Source organism: Leptonychotes weddellii, chromosome 16 (assembly GCF_054177405.1).
Source record: "Leptonychotes weddellii isolate Sample4059 chromosome 16, ASM5417740v2, whole genome shotgun sequence".
Taxonomy (NCBI): domain Eukaryota; kingdom Metazoa; phylum Chordata; class Mammalia; order Carnivora; family Phocidae; genus Leptonychotes; species Leptonychotes weddellii.
This window is the reverse complement of record NC_138384.1, coordinates 50,050,503-50,070,317: the sequence shown is the minus strand read 5'-3', so window position 1 is coordinate 50,070,317 and position 19,815 is coordinate 50,050,503. Positions and strand designations below refer to the sequence as shown.

General features: G+C 43.4%; 2 protein-coding genes and 1 pseudogene across 2 annotated transcripts in view; 2 read left to right on the top strand and 1 right to left on the bottom strand.

The window, feature by feature from the left end:
- Positions 1-7,419, top strand: part of ZNF671 (zinc finger protein 671) — a 30,445-nt gene extending 23,026 nt beyond the window's left edge. Inside the window, exon 4 of the mRNA XM_006749527.3 lies at positions 682-7,419. Within this exon, the coding sequence (XP_006749590.2) occupies positions 682-1,889 (1,208 nt within the window). The 3' untranslated portion in view covers positions 1,890-7,419. The remainder of the gene's footprint in view (positions 1-681) is intronic.
- Positions 1-19,815, bottom strand: part of ZNF274 (zinc finger protein 274) — a 365,529-nt gene that overhangs the window by 229,575 nt on the left and 116,139 nt on the right. The gene's annotated exons all lie outside the window — the stretch shown is intronic.
- LOC145717697 (COP9 signalosome complex subunit 9 pseudogene) lies at positions 15,709-16,139 on the top strand (annotated as a pseudogene).

The following is a 19,815-nucleotide window of genomic DNA, read 5'->3' as shown; positions in this document are numbered from 1 at the left end:
CCCAGATGCCTGACCAGGTGGCTATGACCCCAGTCACAGAAAGAGAGGCTCGGAGGGGGCCTGGACTTGGTGAGTGGATATGAGGGAAGGGCATGATATCAGGGTTAGGTTCAAAACTAGTAGTACTAACTTTTCACCCTGGTGTTCAGCTTCAAGGCTGGTGGCCATCCTTGGTACCCGTCCTTCCCCATTCTTGACACTGCAGCTTATCTCCTGTATGCCTTCTAGCCCCTTGCCGTCTTCCATCTGCCCAGCACCCAGGCTGCCCCCTGCTGGGTCTGCATTTCCTGCAGCATTGGCGTACACTTGACATGTCACGAGATGCGCACGTATCCTTAAGTAACCTTGAGCCCCAGCTGCACACTTGTAAGTGGGTCCTCCTGGGCCTGTACGTGCCCTTCTGCACAGCACTCCCGCCTCGACAGCCGGATACCTCCTGGAAGCCACTTGCTCTTCTCTGTTCTCTGTCCACATATCCTTGTCCTCCGGAGGCGCCCTTCATTCAGTGACCTTCAGAGAATTGGTCTGCATTGCAACCCCTTCCTCAACCTGTTCCTACCTCTCTTGTCCTGTAAACAGTCCCACTGAGGTATTCCCGGGTGTGTCGTACACACATTAGCGATGGGGTTGCCCCCACCCGCGAGTCTAACATGCATGTCAACAGTACTCCTCTGCTTTCAGGGGGTTGGTGTGCAGTGGAGGATGAGGCTCCGTCCCCTGAGCAGAGTGTTTCTTCAGAAGGAGTGTCACAAGTCAGGACTCCGGTGGCAGGTCTGAACCCCCAGCCATGTGACATATCTGGCTCAGTATTGAAAGAAATCTTACACCTGACTGAATACCAGGGGGGAGAAGCCAGGCTGGAACCACACACGGGCGGGGCCTGTTGGAAGCACTTCTGGCACGGTGCAAACGTCCATCAGCACCACACTGCAGAGAAATCCTTCAGAAGAGATGAGGGCAGGGACTCGGTGAAAACCTGCAGATTCTATGTGCCAGAGAAGACCTATACACACAGTGAGCGTAGAAGGGACTTTCCAGCCACCTCTGACCTTCTTCAGCACCAGGTCCCCCACATTAGGATGAAGCCCCACAAGAACACCAGGCTTGGGGGAGCCCTTCACCCTGGACAGCGGCATCACAAGTGCATCGAATGTGGGAAATTGTTCACCCGCAAAGACACGCTTACTCGGCACCGGAGAATCCACACTGGAGAAAGGCCTTATGAGTGCAGCAAATGTGGGAAATTCTTTAGTCAAAGCTGTGACCTTTTTAAACATGAGACCATACACACTGGGGAAAGGCCTTACGAGTGCAGTGAATGTGGGAAATTCTTTAGACAGATCTCTGGCCTGATTGAACACAAGCGAGTTCACACGGGTGAAAGACTCTATCAGTGCAGTAATTGTGGAAAATTCTTTAGCAGTAAGTCTAACCTCATTAGACACCAAGAAGTTCACACAGGAGCAAGGCCTTATGTATGTAGCACATGTGGGAAGGAGTTCAGCCGCAAACATACACTTGTTCTGCACCAGAGGACTCACACTGGAGAAAGGCCTTATGAGTGCAGCGAGTGTGGGAAGGCCTTTAGCCAGAGTTCCCACCTTAATGTGCACTGGAGAATTCATGGCAGTGATTACGAGTGCAGCCGATGTGGGAAAGCCTTTAGCTGCATCTCTAAACTCATTCAGCACCAGAAAGTTCACTCTGGAGAAAATCCTTATGAGTGCAGCAGATGTGGGAAAGCCTTTACCCAAAGGCCAAATCTTATTCGGCACTGGAAAGTTCATACCGGAGAACGGCCCTATGTGTGCAGCAAATGTGGGAAAGAGTTTAACCGCAAACACACACTTGTTCTCCATCAGAAGATTCATAATGGAGAAGAACCTTAATACCATAGCAGATGTGGGGAGTCCTTTAGCCAAGGCCCCCAACTTATTGTCCATTTGAGAATTCCTAGCAGTGATTATGAGTGCAGCAGACGTAGGACAGTCTTTACCCAAGGACCAAACTTTATTCAGCACTGGAAAATCCACACTGGACAGTGGTACAGGGAATGTGCCATCTCCTTGTTCAGCCTAACAGCTCTCCCCAGAGTGAAGCTCTGAGAGGAGGCTTTGTGAGGGAGCCATCATTCAGAAGTGGTACCTCATACATAGGAACCTCTGCACTGGGGAGGTTCCTTGTGAGTGCCTGGTATGTCAGGTGCTATCAGGAGCTGTGTTGCACGTTGTAAATTGCCACCTCCCTTTGCCAGTGGCAGAAACCATCCCACTATGACCATCTGTCAGTTCCACAGTGTGTGTCAGTCACTCCAGCACGCTTAGGCAGGTAGACCTGTGCTGTCTCCACAGTCCCTAGAAGGAGTCATGATTGGCCTCCATGGCCCATGGGGGGCCTCATTTTCTCCCTTTTGTCTGGGTTAAGCATGGGAAAAATCAGCACACAAGATGGGTTTTCCAGGTATCTTGCAAAGGTTTATCTTCATGGACTTTTTCATCTTGTGTGATGCTCATTGTGGATGTGTATGGTCTCACGGCCTCCAGCCCTGGAAGCACATGCCTCACTTCACTCATGTTTGTACAGTAATAAAGGGCTTATTTTTTGAGCTACTTTTTTTTTTTTAAGATTTTATTTATTTATTAGAGAGAGAGCCCCAGCGGGGGTGGGGGGCTGCGCAGAGGGAGAGGGAGAAGCAGGCTCCCTGCTCCATCTCAGGGTCCTGGGAATCATGACCCGAGTTGAAGGCAGACGCTTAACTGAATGAGCCATGCAGGTGCCCCTCTTTGAGCTACTTTTAATCTGGAAGGTTCTGCTTATTGTGTGTTGAGGACACAGTTGTGTTCTACCAACATGAAAGGATAAAGTTTGTGGGAGTCCCCAGTTTTTCATGTCTCAGACGGGACACGATGATGGCAGAGAAAAGCTCTCACTCCAGGTTTGGCCTAATTTGCGTTGCTACCCAAGGTCTTATAGGAAAGACTTAGGAGCTTTGTGAGACCTGTCATGGCAGCCTGGGTGCTAGTTTAATTTTTGGGTCCAAAAGTAACTATGTGGGGAGGTGGTTGTGACAACCTCCAGTGCATCTGGAAGCAGAATGAGTTTAGTCCCTTGTCCCCATGGAATGTTTCATATCCCCAAGCACTGTTAAGAGGAGACTGGCCTCTGGTACCTGGCAAGGAGCCTGAGTTCAGAATTCAGTAGGTAGATGTCACTGGCTGGAAGACTACAGGGGCCAGGTGGGAACTATAATGGACACAGACACAAAGTGTGATTAATACGGAGTTAGAGAGATTGCAGGACACTACACAGATGCCCCACGAAAGGTACCTGCTCATAGTATTCCCATATTATGGCTGAGTAGGATGAGAAGAGTACAGAAATTTTCAGGACTTCCAGAGCTGTCTCCTGTGGCCAAGATAACTTACAGGACAAATAACCTAAATATTTGTGGATTCCCTTAGACCCTAGATGCCTCAGGTCAGAACTGTTCCTGCACTGGCAGGAAAATGGATTGAGAGAAGGGAGATCTGGGATTCCAGGGATGTGGTTTTTGTGACTTATCCAATATTCTTTTCCTTTTTTTTTTTTTTTAAGATTTTATTTATTTATTTGTCAGAGAGGGAGAGAAAGCACAAGCAGGGGGAGTGGCAGGCAGAGGGAGAAGCAGGTTCCCTGCTGAGCAGGGAGCCCAATGAGGGACTCGATCCTAGGACCCTGGGATCCTGACCTGAGCTGAAGGCAGATGCTCAACTTACTGAGTCACCCAGGCATCCTGACTTACTCAGTGTTCTTGGTGACTCATATAGAAACAGCTTTCCTGAGTTGCCAATTTATGCTGCCACTGAGGCAGGACTACTCCCAAGGCACGAGGAGAGAGATGATGGAGTAAATGGGGTTGCCTATAGGATTTAGTCTTTTTCCTACTTTCTTAAGGTGGACTATGTTATTTATTTGAAAACTCCCCTCTAATTTAGTAATTTTGTAAGTTTCCCTGTAATGACTATGTTAGCAGCATTCCCCAGATTTTGATATATTGTGCATTTGTTTCATCTTGAGATAGAATTAGTTTAAAATTGGACTGAAAAAGTTCTAACTTTATTTCTAGGAACTTCTGAGTATCTGTCTTTGACACTCTGCTAAGATAAGGGCCGTGGGATTTATTATGTGTTGTTTAATATCCAAAAATTTCCTGACCACACCTAGTCCCAGTTTGGTTGCTGATGGTTTCCAACTGGCATAATGGTTAGATAGTCTGGCTTGAGTGTGTTACCAGAAAGGCATAAAAACTCCTACTGGAATCTTCTGACTCTCTGGAAGCCAGGGTTCATCAGTCACATATTTGTGGCTTAATCTGGGAGTGAATCACAGGAGTGTGTGAATAAGAATCTGGGAAACTGCATGGATGTTTGACTCCCAATATGGCCCTGCATTCTTTCTCTTGCTATGTTATATCCTTTGCTTTTAAGAAAACCTCACATGAGTATGTTCTGTGGAGTCTTGCAAGTATTTTGAATTACAATATTCGTGAAATGGTTGCAGTTGGTGATAAGGATGGGATATTTAATATAACTCCTGATTTTAATTCAAATAATAATGACTAAGAGGGGAGCGCATGGCTGGCTCAGTTGGTAGAGCATGTGATTCTTGATCTCAGGATCATGAATTCAAGCCCCACATTGAGTGTGGAGCCTACTTAAAAAAAAATGACTTAGTGCACAGGAAAAAGATGACAGAGGCTGGTGAGGAAGGATTTTTGGTAATGGGTTGGTTTCCAGGCCATCCCTGGGTTGCGTGTGCACAAGTGCTGCACTCAGAAACAGGAGGAGAAACATAAGTGAGAACTGGGGTCTAGGTCCTTGCTAAATGGATTGCAAATCAAATACAAACTGAGGGGACGTCAGCCAAGAATGTGGTTCCTTGGCTGCCCCCCCGCCAGCAAAAATAAAGGCATCAGAGAAGCAGCTAGAGCCTCTTAAACGTGTAGATTATAGCCTGTGATTCAGTATGAAACCATACCTTCTATCGCCATCCCTCTGAGCCAGCTGATGGACATGGTAAAAGGGGAGACAGTATGATGTGAGGCATGATGTTATGCATCTCTGTTCTGTTCAGCTCTCTCTCTTTTTTTTTTTAAAGATTTTATTTATTTATTCATGAAAGACAGAGAGAGAGAGAGAGAGAGGCAGAGGGAGAAGCAGACTTCCCGCGGAGCAGGGAGCCTGATGCGGGACTCGATCCCAGGACTCTGGGATCATGACCTGAGCCGAAGGCAGACGCTCAACCATCTGAGCCACCCAGGCGCCCCTGTTCAGCTCTCTTGAGTGGGTTTTTATACTGGGGGGAAGATAAGGATTATTCAGAAGAAAGATAACTATAAATAAAAGATGGAAGAATTCTCAGAATAACTAAATCAGATAAAGATGTTCAGGAGTTGATTAAAAGTAACATCTTTAAAAAGGAGAAGGTAGAATAGTTAATAAAATTTTGGTGGATCACTAAGAAATTGGCAGTCTGTTCAAAGAACTGGGACAAATTCAATTTATCCTAGCCAAAATAAACTTTTAAAATATTAAGATTATAAATAAGAGGCCTCTATAATCTTCTCAGAACCTGTTTTGATTATAACCAGGCAAGGAAATGCAGAGGATTTGACTGAGTGATGGGGTCTCATGACCTTCCAGCAGGGACCCCAAGTCTGCTTTCATTGGTATTGGTGACATGGCCTTAGGGCAGTAAAAAATATACAGTTGCTAGGCTTGATGATCTGTGTATTGTTATGACTTAAAAGTCAAATGAAAATTGAGAGGGAGATATTACAGGAATATGATGTTACTATAGAAGACTTACAGGTGAAAGCACAGTCCACAAAGGAATTTCTGGACAGAAACCATGTATGGTTGTTGCCTCCCCCTGACCATAGTGCATTATTGGAATGGATATGGTGTTATATAAATCTACTTAGTCCTTTTTTTTTTTTTGAAGTAAGCTCTACGCCCAACGTGGGGCTTGAACTCAGGACCCCAAAGATCAAGAGTCACATTCTCTACTGACTGAGCCAGCCACGTGCCCCTAGTTAAGGATCTTCGATTTTTTTTAATTTAAAAAATTGTTTAAGCTTTTATTTTTTTAAGTAATCTCTACACCCAGCATGGGGGCTCGAACTCACTACCCCGAGATCAAGAGTTGCGTGCTCTTCCAACTGAGCTAGCCAGGCACCCCCAGGATCTTTTAGATGCAGCTGTGTTAGTATTTACAAATTCCCATTTAAAGGTCTCATGGTGTGTAAGGAAAGCTGATGGAAAGGAGAGGTTAACTGTAGATTTTGGAGGACTTGATAGTTGTAACCCCCACCCTGGGCCCCAAATCATCAGCTGTATCCAATATGCTATCTACAATTAAAGTTATGCTGCATGCTCAGAGACATCAGTGTTTTGTTCTGGATTTGGCTAATGCCTTCTTTTATATTAGGAAGCCAAAGCGTTCATTAGAGGTAGACCCCAGTATGCAGATACTGTGTCCTCAAAAGAAGATTTCAAAAATCTGGCTGACACTTGGCCCTTGATTTAAACTCCATTCCATGATGGTATCTAGTGTATGCGCAAAGCCACTTTTGGAGGGGAAGGCCAAGAAAATACTACTCTAAATCTGACATATTTTGTAATGATCGTTGTCTAATCCGTAATATAACTGTTACTTGGTGTGATACTGGTATAACCAGTAAGATTAATTTAATGGATTCTAACGAAACCTGTGGTAACACTGATAGATTATAAAGCATGTTGGGAAACTGAATTGAAACCTCTACAGGATGCTCTCTCAGTGGAATTTGTTTGGCCAGAAGGGGAACTAGAATTAGTTAAAAATAACATAATTTCAAATTTAATGAATTTCCTGATAACAAAAAAATTGAAATTCCAGTGTAACTAATGTACAGTGTTATATTAGTTTTAGGTGTACAATATAGTGAACAATTCTATACATTACTCAGTGTTCATCATAAGTGTACTCTTAATCCCCCTCACCTTTTTCACCCATCCCCCCCACCTCCCCTCTGGTAACCATCAGTGTGTTCACTATATTTAAGAGTCTGTTTTTTCATCTGTCTCATTATTCTTTGTTTTGCTTCTTAAATTCCACATATGAGTGAAGTCAAATGGTATTTGTCTTTCTGTGACTGACTTATTTCGCTTAGCTTAACACCCTCTAGGTCCATCTATGTTCTTGCAAATGGCAAGATTTCATTCTTTTTATGGCTGAGTAATACTTCATTGTGTGTGTGTATATATATATATATATATATACATATATATATATATATACACCGTGTCTTCTTTATGCATTCATCTATCGATGGACAGACGTTGCTTCCATAATTTGGCTATTGTAAATAATGCTGCAATAAACATAGAGTGCATGTATCTTTTTGAATTAGGGTTTTCCTCTTCTCTGGGTAAATACCCACTGGTGGAATTACTGGATCATATGGTAATTCTATTTTTATACTGATACCTTTCTTAAAGTTCGGATCTTGGTGGTGGAGAGGTAAGATGGTTACCAATCTTTACATGATTATAAACACCTTTGTTGCTGGAATAATTTGTTTTTGAAATTTTCCTTAAACCAATAGCCACACCTGGGTGCCTGGGTGGCTCAGTCGGTTAAGCGTCTGCCTTCAGCTGAGGTCACGATCCCAGGGTCCTGGGATCGAGCCCCTGCTCCCTGCTCAGTGGGGAGTCTGTTTCTCATTCTCCTCCCCTCTCTTGCTGTCTCTATCACTGTCTCTGTCTGTCCCTCTCAAATAAATAAATTCTTAAAAAAAAAAAAAAACAATAGCCACGCCTCATATGATGCACACATACTTAATATTTTGGCAGCTATCTTTTTGCAGTGATGCAGGCAAAGGATTAAGAATGTGTGATTTAAGGGGCACCTGGGTGGCTCAGTCGGTTAAGCGTCTGCCTTCGGCTCAGGTCACGATCCCAGGGTCATGGGGATCGAGCCCCGCGTCAGGCTCCCTGCTCGGCGGAGAGCCTGCTTCTCCCTCTCCCTCTGTCTGCCACTCTGCCTGCTTGTGCGCTCTCTCTCTCTCTCTGTAAAATAAATAAATAAAAATCTTTTAAAAAAAAGTGTGATTTATAATTAAAAACACTTAACCAACAGGAGGATACTATGGAGGATAGAGATCGTTTTATAATTATCTCTGGGGACATCTGGATATCTAGTTTGATTCTTCGCCAAGATAAAAGCAGTGGGAATACAACGTGCTCCTTAATGTCTTAAGGTCTCCCAAGGTTGGTTTCTTTCCTGATGACTTTCACTTGGCTCAGGTCTTGGAATCAGAGGGGCCTTAAAGTTCCTGCTGGGAACTTATGCCTTCAGCTCTCCTAAAGTCAAGTTCCATCATCACACAGATCTTAGTGGTTCAATCCAGACATGAAGCATGTCCAGTTGTGAATAAGGATCCTGAGGGTCTTCTGTGCAGTTGTGTCTTTAAGCCTCAGTGCTGGACTGTTCTTTGTCTAGCTGTATCCTATACCCTGCATTTATTTTATTTTATTTTTTTTAAAGATTTTATTTATTTATTCATGAGAGACAGAGAGAGAGAGGCAGAGGGAGAAGCAGGCTCCCAAGGATCAGGGAGCCTGATGTGGGACTCGATCCCAGGACCCTGGGATCATGACCTGAGCCAAAGGCAGACGCTTAACCATCTGAGCCACCCAGGTGCCCCTATACCCTGCATTTAAATAAAAGCCCTAAGGGAGAGTGCTCTCAGCGCCTCACAATTCCAAAGATAGGTGTGATATCTCTATAGGTATAATCATAGTTAAAGAAATCAATGTATATAGAAATGTATACATGTGTGCGTATCCTAGCCCCCCAACTCTGACAGTCAATGACTTACCAGTCTAAGAGAGCACAACTAGTGCTCAATTGTTTATTTACAAATACCATTTTCTGATAAGATGAACCAGAACTCCTTGGAGAAGCTGATTCCAATCTGGGACAGAAAAGGTGCAACATGTGCCTGAAAATATTCTTGCATTTGGAAACAAAGAAATGCTCAAAGAATAATATTCACACACATACACACACACACACACAGAGGCTGTAGCTTTAAGGTGTTCCCATCACCCAGATCTGGGACAAATTTAGCATCAAAATAAATTCTTTTTAAAGATTTTATTTATCTATTTGACAGAGACACAGCGAGAGAGGGAACACAAGCAGGGGGAGTGGGAGGGAGAAGCAGGCGCCCCGCTGAGCAGGGAGCCCGATGCGGGGCTCGATCCCAGGACCCTGAGATCATGACCTGAAGCAAAATACATGATACAGTTCAAGACGTCTCCAAAACTACCCTTAGGTTCAATATTTCACTAGAAGAATGCACAGAACTCAGCAATGCCATTATATTCATGGTTACAATGTATTACAGCAAAAGATTAAAACCAGCAATAGAAGAAGGCCCATAGGGCAGGGTCTAGGAGAAACCAGGCACTGACCTTCCAGTTGTCCTCCAGTGGAGTCAGGTGGATGGCACTGATTTTCCTCAGCAACTATGTATGACAATACACATGGAGTATTGCCAACCAGGGAAGCTCACTCAAGCTTTGGTGTCCAGAATTTTCACTGAGGGTTGGTACTGCAGACAAGTCTGCCCTTGTTGCTGACCTTAGTCTCTAGTTCCTCTGGAAGTAGAGCTGATACCTGTGGGCCAAGTTACCACCCACATGGTCATGTGATCATAGGATCCAGGAGCTCCACACCTGTTTCCAAACTTGGCCCTAGGGGAAAAGAGGCTACCTGCTTGTGAATACAAAGAGTACCTCCTTGGATTCCCCTGGTAGCATATTCCTGCACAAATCATTTCCATTTTATTAGGGAACACTTCTGGGCACTGCCTTCCTTATTAGAGTGTTTCTCTAACATCACCTGAATCATTATGGGTATTTCAGGTGTCAGAATTACTTTATGATTTTCAGTCTTATGAGCAGTTTCAAATCCCAATGGCCAGTTAGTAATTGTATCTCAAATAAAATTTTTCTGGTCCAACATCGTAGCAGTTGCCCCTGGGTGGCATTCAGAGGCTTTTGCCATAGGTAGTCCCCAACCTGGATTCCATATAAGGCTATCACAGAATCATAGAGCTAATTTATGCTATCAGCATTCCAGCTTCTACCATGTCATTAAAGTGGTAATCTCTTTGTCCACCAGCTATTTCTATTAACACCTGTGTGGACTCAGGCAATCTTACTGTTACTCATTTGGCATGTGCAATCTATATTGTTTGAAGCAAATTTACATGCTTCCATTTTACAGTACCAAATAAGGGAAGATAGGAGTCATTCGTTCCCATATGGATATTTCCTTGTCCCAGCACCAATTATTGAAAAAGAATTCCAAACCTACTGCACTTCAGTATAATCTTTTTCACAAGTCAAATGGCAGTATAGGGATATTATTTTATTCTATTTCTCTATTTGTCTATCTGTGCCACAATCAAACTGTCTCAATTTGTGTAGTCTTTTAATGAAATGGTGTGGTCTGGTTGGGTAAAGCCTACTAATTTTTTCTTTCAAACAGTCTTGACAGTTTTTGGCCTTTTGATGTCCCTATAATTTAAAGTCAGTTTGTCAATTTTCTTCTCTTTCTCACACATGTGCGTGTGCACTCACACACAACTTGCTGGATTTTGGATTTCACTGAATTTTTTTTTTTAAAGATTTTATTTATTATTTTTTTGACAGAGAGAGAGACAGGGAGAGAGGAAACACAAGCAGGGGAAGTGGGAGAGGGAGAAACAGGCTCCCCGCTGAGCAGGGAACCCGACACAGGGCTTGATCCCAGGACCCTGAGATCACGACCCAAGCCAAAGGCAGATGCTTATTGACTGAGCCACCCAGGTGCCCAGACTGCACTGCGTTTATAAAGCAATTTGGGCAGTCCTTGAAACCAACATGAAACACATGTATATTACATTTTGAAGTGTTTGTTCAAAGTGTATTCCTCTCACTTTATTGGGTTGTGTCTTATGATTAAGTTGTGTTCTTAAAAATTATAAATTTCCTTGGGGCGCCTGGGTGGCTCAGTTGGTTAAGCGACTGCCTTCGGCTCAGGTCATAATCCTGGAGTCCCAGGATCGAGTCCCAGGATCGAGTCCCAGGATCGAGTCCCGCATCGGGCTCCCTGCTCGGCAGGGAGTCTGCTTCTCCCTCTGACCCTCCCCCCTCTCATGCTCTCTCTCTTTCTCATTCTCTCTCTCAAATAAATAAATAAAATCTTCAAAAAAAAATTATAAATTTCCTTGTGAAATTTTTTGACAAATTTATAATGTACAAATTTTAGGTGCATATTCACTCTGACACACTTCTCACCTATTCACATCCAGCTCCCCAACTGGAAAGAACATGATTTACAATGGAGGAGTGTGATATTGTGATTTATAAGAAAAATGTTTCATCATTCATTTGTGAGCTGTTCTAGCAAATTAACTGAACCCAAACTGATCGTGAGAAACTCTGATCTATAGCCAGTTGGTCTGAAGTACAGGTGAGAATCTGAACTTGAAGGTGATGTCTTAATTTGGTGGGGGTGGGGCAGTATTATGGGACTGGACCCTTAACTTGTGGAATCTGACGCTATCTCCAGGTGGATGGAGCCAGAATTGAGTTGAATTCTTTTTTTTTTTTTTAATATTTTATTAATTTATTTGACAGAGAGAGCAAGAGAGGGAACACAAGCAGGGGGAGTGGGAGAGGGAGAAGCAGGCCTCCCGCTGAGCAGGGAGCCCGATGCGGGGCTCGATCCCAGGACCCTGGGACCATGACCTGGGCCGAAGGCAGACGCCTAACGACTGAGCCACCCAGGTGCCCCCAGAATTGAGTTGAATTCTAAGACACCGAGCTGGTGTCCAGAGAATCGCTTGCTTGGATGTGTGGAAAAATTCCTGCCCACATTGAAATTGATACCAGAACAATTAGTGAGTATCCTTCATTCATTTTTAAGTAATCACTAATGTTTCTTAACTCACCTCTGATCAGACTTCCTCTTGAGTTACTTTCTCCTCCCCATTCCCTTGGTGGAATTTACTAGTCAGTGACCATAGAAAGTCAGTGATAAATGATAGTGGGACATGATTCCCCCATAGCCCCACAATTGGGTTATCACCAGTCCAGTAGTTTGTCGACAGTGAGGCATCTCTTCAATATTTTAATGTTAATTACTCTTTATTTCATTTCGTTTACTCAGTTGCAAAATGAAAGAAGGAATTACTGACTTAATTAACCCTGAATTGAACCATCACTCTGGAAAATTTGGGAGAAGAAAGTTCTCAAAAATCCTACTGTGTAAAATGTGGCTCATTAAACAATAGTAGAAAAGATATAACATTTTACATATTTGGCATTCTGGATGGTTTTTCCACACATGTCTTTACAATTGCAGGCCACACTAACAAACTCCAAATTACAAGTCATGCTTGAATATTATTTTTATAAAAGATCATGTAAATTTTGTGTAAGGGGAAATGGACATAAAATAATATTTCAACAAAAGACTAAGTGTATCTTGAGAAATTCAATGACATTTCCAGTGTTATGCATTTTTCTAATGTTTGTGAGAAAAACATTTCATAATTTATTATCTCTTTCCTCTAGGAATTTCCTATTCAGAAACACTGCCAAGAACATGTTAAGATTACCATTCTTATTTTACATTCTATATATTTAAATATTTTCTTTACCTTTTATTTTTTATTTTATGTATCTTTCATTTTCCATTACTTTTTAATTTCAATGGATGGAAATATTAAAAAAAACTGTTTTGTTCCAAAAAAAAAAAAAAACACCAAAACTGTTCTGTTCCATCTAGTTTGGTTCATGTTTAGTAATATTTTACTCATAAAACTTTGAAAACATACTGCAATATTTTTATCTAACAGATTTGCTATTCTTTATGTTTAGATCTAGTACTTATTTTTCTCTAAGATTAAAGCTAGAAATGTTTGCTATGAGTTTTTAACTAAATCTCCAATATTTTATTTTTTCCAATATTTTAATATTTAGTAATTTATTTTAAATAAATTATTTCTTCCAATAAATTCATCATTTACTTTTATCAAATATAAGTGCCTATAAACTTATTCTAGGAATAAAATAGTAAATATGGGTTCTTCTGTTCTTGTTTTTACCAATAAAAATATTGGTAATGATATTTTATATGTTACAATGCAATTATTTTCATCAAATGGATTTACTTATTTAAAATTTGCTATACTTTTGTTTATTTTTAAATTGTTATTTTTAATTTCTTGAGAGAGAGAGTGCTTAAGTGGAAGGGGAGGGGAGGAGGGAGAAGGAGAGAGAGAATCCTAAGCAGCCTCCATGCCCAGGACAAAGCCCTACATGGGGCTTGATCTCAACTGTGAGATCATGACCTGAGCAGAAATCAAGAGATGGATGTTTAACCGACTGAGCCACCAGGTGCCCCTTGTGCCTTTGTTAATACCATGGGAACGTCAGAAACATTTATATTTGTATGGGAATTTATTCAATAAGGTACTTATTTTTGTGAATTGAGTTACTGCAAATGGAGAAGTTTTCCTGTAAGACAGCAGTTCTCTTTTATTTTTATTTATTTATTTATTTTTTTAAAGATTTTATTTATTTATTTGACAGAGAGAGACACAGCGAGAGAGGGAACACAAGCAGGGAGAGTGGGAGAGGGAGAAGCAGGCTCCCCGCGGAGCAGGGAGCCTGATGTGGGGCTCGATCCCAGGACCCTGGGATCATGACCTGAGCTGAAGGCAGATGCTTAACAACTGAGCCACCCAGGCAACCCTGTTTTTTTTTTTTAAAGATTTTATTTATTTATTTGACAGAAAGACACAGCAAGAGAGGGAACACAAGCAGGGGGAGTGGGAGAGGGAGAAGCAGGCCCCCCACCGAGCAGGGAGCCCGATGCGGGGCTCGATCCCAGGACCCCGGGATCATGACCCGAGCCAAAGGCAGACGCCTAACGACTGAGCCACCCAGGCACCCCCAACCCTGTTTTTTTAACTCTTATTTCTGTGGTAAGGGCCTCCCTGAAGTCTTCCATTCTTTTCTCAAGCCCAGTGAGTATCCTCATGATTGTTGCTTTAAATTCTCCATCAGGCATATTCCTTATATTTGTTTCACTTAGATCTCTGGCCGTGGCCTTATCTTGTTCTTTCTTTTGGGAAGAATTACTTCGTCTTGGCATTTTGTTTAGGTCTCTGTCTTCTTCTGTGTATTAGAAAAGCCTGTTATGTTCCCTGATCCTGAGAGTAATGGCTTTATGAAAAAGAGGTCATATAGTGTCCACGGCCTGGTCCTTCAGGGAGTGTCTCTGGTGCTGCATGCACTCTGATGCTGTATTTTGACTCTTCTATCCTTCAGGCCAGTCATCTGTAGAGGCTCTCCTTGCCTGCAGTGGGCATGTGGTAAGTTTTCACCAGGTGTGCTCTGGCCTGCTTGTTAAATGAGACCTGATGCTACTTCCACTAGAACTGAAGCCTTGTAAAACTCTCTGGTCAGGGGATGTGGTGTGTACAGGGCTTTCTGCTGGTTTTCTGGGGAAGGGGACCACTGCACTGGGACTTAAGGCACTTGCCCTAGAAGGGCAGTACTGGCAGAGTGCAGGTGGGTGTTGTATGCAGGTGTATGCAGGTTAGGCCTCTGGTGTTGGCACTGTGCTGTTTACTGAAGCTGGTTTATCCTGATGAGAGGGGTAGGGAAATGGCGCCAGCCAACTCCTTTGTCCCAGGAGAGGTGTTTCCTTGCTTGCTGCTCTCAGGGAAGCCCTCCCAGAAGAGTGAATAATCCCCTGTGCATCCCAGGTGTTTTTCAGATAGCTGTTTTTACTGTTTGTCTCCAGTTTGCCTACCAGGAGCAGTGCACTTTGGGCTCTATCCCAGCCAAGCCTGGTGACTTTTAAAACTCAAAAATTGGGGCACCTGGGTGGCTCAGTCAGTTAAGTGCCTACCTTCGACTCAGGTTATGATCTTGGGGTCCTGGGATCGAGCCCCATGTCAGGCTCACTGCTCAGCAGGGAGTCTGCTCCTTCCTCTCCCTCTGTCCTTCCCACCTCTCCACTTGTGCTCTCTATCAAATAAGTAGATAAAATCTTAAAAAAAATAACAAACCAAACCAAAAAACTAGGGGCTCCTGGGTGGCTCAGTCATTAAGCGTCTGCCTTTTCCTTACTTTCCCCAACTCCCAAGTGTATAATCAGTCACCCCTCACAACCTTTGTGCAGCAGTTCTTTCTGCCCACGGGTCCTATCCACCTTTTTGCACCAAAGACGCCTCAAGAATTCTTTCTTGGGGGTGCCTGGGTGGCTCAGTCGGTTAAGCGTCTGCCTTCAGCTCAGGTCATGATCCCAGGGTCCTGGGATCGAGCCCCGCATCGGGCTCCCTGCTCAGCGGGGAGCCTGCTTCTCCCTCTCCCACTCCCCCTGCTTGTGTTCCCTCTCTCACTATCTCTCTCTGTCAAATAAATAAATAAAATCTTTATTTAAAAAAAAGAATTCTTTCTTGGCCATTGGCTCCGGACCCCACCCCACCAAACCTCACCTATATTCCAAAACCACATCACAGGTGCCCCCCACCCCAGAGCAAAGGTTTCTTTCTTTCTTTCTTTCTTTCCTTCTTTCCTCCCTCCCTCCCTCCTTCCTTCCTTAAGATTTTATTTATTTGGGGGAGGCCCCGCAGGCGAGATGAAGCCGGCAGTAGACGAGATGTTCCCTGAGGGCGCCGGGCCCTACGTGGACCTGGACGAGGCAGGAGGCAGCATGGGGCTCCTGATGGACTTGGCAGCCAACGAGAAGGCAGTTCATGCAGACTTTTTTAATGATTTTGAAGATCTGTTTGATGATGATGATATCCAGTGAGACGCCGTCCAGCGGTGCGTGTGGTCATGTGTGTTACGAGGTGGTGTGGCGGAGTTCCTCAGAGGACAATTTCAGATGGTCCTAAAGAACTCGTGGATGTTACTTGAAATTAGGAGATGGTTAACCAAGAAAGAGAAGGATGGTTTTAACTATCTGCATGAGGCCCGCTTATCTCTGAATGTGAACAATTTTTGTCCTTCAATTAAAAAGCGATGCCATCAAAAAAAAAAAAAGATTTTATTTATTTGACAGAGGGAGGCACAGCGAGAGAGGGAACACAAGCAGGGGGAGTGGGAGAGGGAGAAGCAGGCTTCCCGCTGAGCAGGGAGCCCGATGCGGGGCTCGATCCCAGGACCCTGGGATCAGGACCTGAGCTGAAGGCAGATGCTTAACAACTGAGCCACCCGGGCGCCCCAGAGCAAAGGTTTCTAATGGACACCTCCTGAGTGTCTCTCCAGTGAGTGTAGGAGGCTAAAGAATTAAAGGGCTAGAGACCCAGGTTCTCCACTGCTGAGAACTCCACACACTGAAGCCACCCAGCCACCTAATCCTTTTGCTTGGAACCGTAACTCAAGAAGGAGGCCTTTAGACTCAGGAGGCTGCAATGCCCTAGCCACCTACATAAGCAAACTGAAACCTATTCAAGCAAAATATTATAAATGCCTTAAGGGTGAGAAATCAAAAACTAAGAACACCCAGTCACAAACAGGCAACTAGGCTTTCCTAAATGAGGCAATTCCTTAAGCTATAGCCAATCTTATAACTTCTTTGCTTTCTTTCCCCTTTTGTCTCAATAGCCTTATCTGTAGTTTGGTGCGTGTGCTGTATGCTCAAATATGCTGTTTGAAATTTTTTTTTTTTTTTTTTAAAGATTTTATTTATTTATTTGACAGAGAGAGACACAGCGAGAGAGGGAACACAAGCAGGGAGAGTGGGAGAGGGAGAAGCAGGCTTCCCGCCGAGCAGGGAGCCCGATGTGGGGCTCGATCCCAGGACCCTGGGATCATGACCTGAGCCGAAGGCAGACGCTTAACGACTGAGCCACCCAGGCGCCCTGCTGTTTGAAATTTTAATGAACCTCACTTTACCTTTTAACAGAGCTAATTGAAAAAAAAAATAAAACAAAACAAAACCCACAAGGCTCACCCTTGCTCAGGAGTGCTTTTATTTATTTTTTAAAGATTTTAATTTTAAGTAACCTCTACACCCAACATGGGAACCTGAATTTACAACCCAGAGATCAAGTCCCATGGTCTACAAACTGAGGCAGGCAGTGCCTCTCAGTGGTGCTCTTATTAAGGAAAGCTTCCTTACCGCCCAGTGTAATATTCCATCCAATCCCGTCTCGCAGAATCATCTCTCCTTGTTTCCATTGCACCTGCCACACTCTAACATGCAATATAACTTAGTAATTGTTTTCATGTATCCTGTGTTTTCCTTGAACATAATAAATGCCACATGAATGCAAGACTGCTTGTCTTGTGCCTGCATTTCTCTCATTCATCTACCAAAGTTCCTGAAAAACCAGTATGTGCTCAATGCACATTTCGTAGAACAGTGAATAAATATGACTTTTCAATTTCCTTCTCATTTTAACTATTCTGTGTACTGTAATTTCCTCTTTAAGTCTCTCTCCAAAGTGGTGTGAAAATTAGTAAAGGAAACAACATTTAATATGGAGTCAGGAGGCCCTAAAAAGTGATGCAGGTAGGACATGCATAAACACCAGGAAAGGAATATAATTTTAATCTTGACAAGGGAGAATGCTTTCGAGGTAGGAATTTAATCTGCTTTTAACAAAAAAGATGATGTATCCTTGCCTCAACAATGACACACTAACCATGACATCAGCCAATGAAACACTGCGACAACCTCAAAATTTTGTTCTTCAATGACTTTTATTTTTTTTAATTTTTAAAAAATTTTTTAAAGATTTTATTTATTTATTTGACAGAGAGAGAGATAGAGAGAGAGGGAACACAAGCAGGGGGAGTGGGAGAGGGAGAAGCAGGCTTCCCACGGAGCAGGGAGCCCGATGCGGGGCCCGATCCCAGGACCCCGGGATCATGACCCGAGCCGAAGGCAGGCGCTTAACGACTGAGCCACCCAGGCACCCCTTCAATGACTTTTATTGAAAGCCACCCTCCGCAATCTCCTCCTAAGACCTAATAAAAGCTGGCTTTCCCTTTGTCTCTTCAGACTTGCTTGTGATTTGCCACAATGTGCTTATCCTGACTTGAAATTCCTCTATTATTCCTGAATAAGCTCAATTTGCTAGTAAAATTATTAGCTATTCACTTTTAAGATTGACAGGGGTATTTCTCAAAGTTTTCAGGAATGAAAAAAATCACATTTTGGAGATAAAAGCCTCAAAATGACCAAGCACAGTCATGGGATCTGTTTGATTCTATCTTTTCTCAGACATCTTAGAACTGTCTTCTCAAAGTTCTCTGAGGTCATAACTGTTTCTTAGCTTTTACAGATGTGTAGGGAGATGGAACATGGGTTTCTCTGTAGATATTTCTGCCACTGTCTTTAAACAGCTGAAATGTGTATCTCACTGCTGTTTTTTTCTGAGATAATTTCAGTTCCTAAAATAACACTACCGCCAGTGCCTGAAGAAAGAAGAATCACTTCCCAGCAAGAAGGTGAGATCATTGGGTTCAGAAAACCCTTTATTTCAGGGTTCAGATTCTCCCCTTGCCCACTTGCTCCAGCTGAAAATGGCAACATGAGTTCTACCAAAAATAGCATCGATTAAGTTGCACTGTATTTGGGATGTCAGTCTCCTAAGAGGAATTAAGTACATCTGAGAATATGGAGTAACAAATATGTGGATAAAAGTGTTCCTTCATAGGGGCGCCTGGGTGGCTCAGTTGGTTGAGCGACTGCCTTCGGCTCAGGTCATGATCCTGGAGTCCTTGGATTAAGTCCCACATCGGGCTCCCTGCTCGGCGGGGAGTCTGCTTCTCCCTCTGACCCTCCCCCATCTCGTGTGCTCTCTCTCTCTCTCATTCTCTCTCTCTCAAATAAATAAATAAAATCTTAAAAAAAAAAAAAGTGTTCCTTCATAGATGGGACACAATCACTATACAAGCAAGAGAGGTTTACTGTGGAACCAGAGGCTGACCTCATCATTGACCACTTCATTCAGGGTGGCCTACCATCCTTTGTCCTTCTTCAATGTCATGGACCTGTATGGGGTGTGAAAGAGGAAACCACAGGCCCCAAATGAAGTCACTTTTGCTAGGCCAGGTCACAAAACCAGAGCATAATACTGAAACTCATTGCACTTTCAACCTCCCTAGAAATTCAGTTTTCACTGCATAGTCAGGAATAAGCTGGTCAGCACTAAAGAGTTAATCTACATGGATGGGCCCTCTCCATTCCCGAAAGAAAGATGACAGATTCTCCTAATAAGAGTCTTTTGTCCCCACAATAAGGTGACCTGATCTGACCTAATCCTTTTTTGTCTTTTTGACATTCTTGACCTACCTTTAAAAACCTTCCTCTTTCTGTAGCGCTTTGGAGCTGCCTTCTACTTGGTAGATGGGATGCTGCCCAATTCACAAATCGATGGATAAAGCCAATTTTTGTTTTTAACAGGGACTTTTTTTGTATTCTTCCTAACCAAGTCCAAAACTGACTGTAACACCTCAGGGTGCAAACATTTGAGGAGCAGCAACATCTTTCCACCTCTGCACAGACTCTTATTTCTGAAGTGCTGTACAAAATATGTCAATTAGCTCAGTAAAAGTATTTAAGAGCATCTAAAATAGTAGTTTTCTCTGGAAGCTGACTGACATTCATGGAGTCTGAAAGCATAGCTCTTCTCTGCCTTTAACGAGGAGCAAATCCCGTCCCCCCGGCGAGGAGCAGCACTTTCCAGCGTCCCTCAGGGTGCCACGT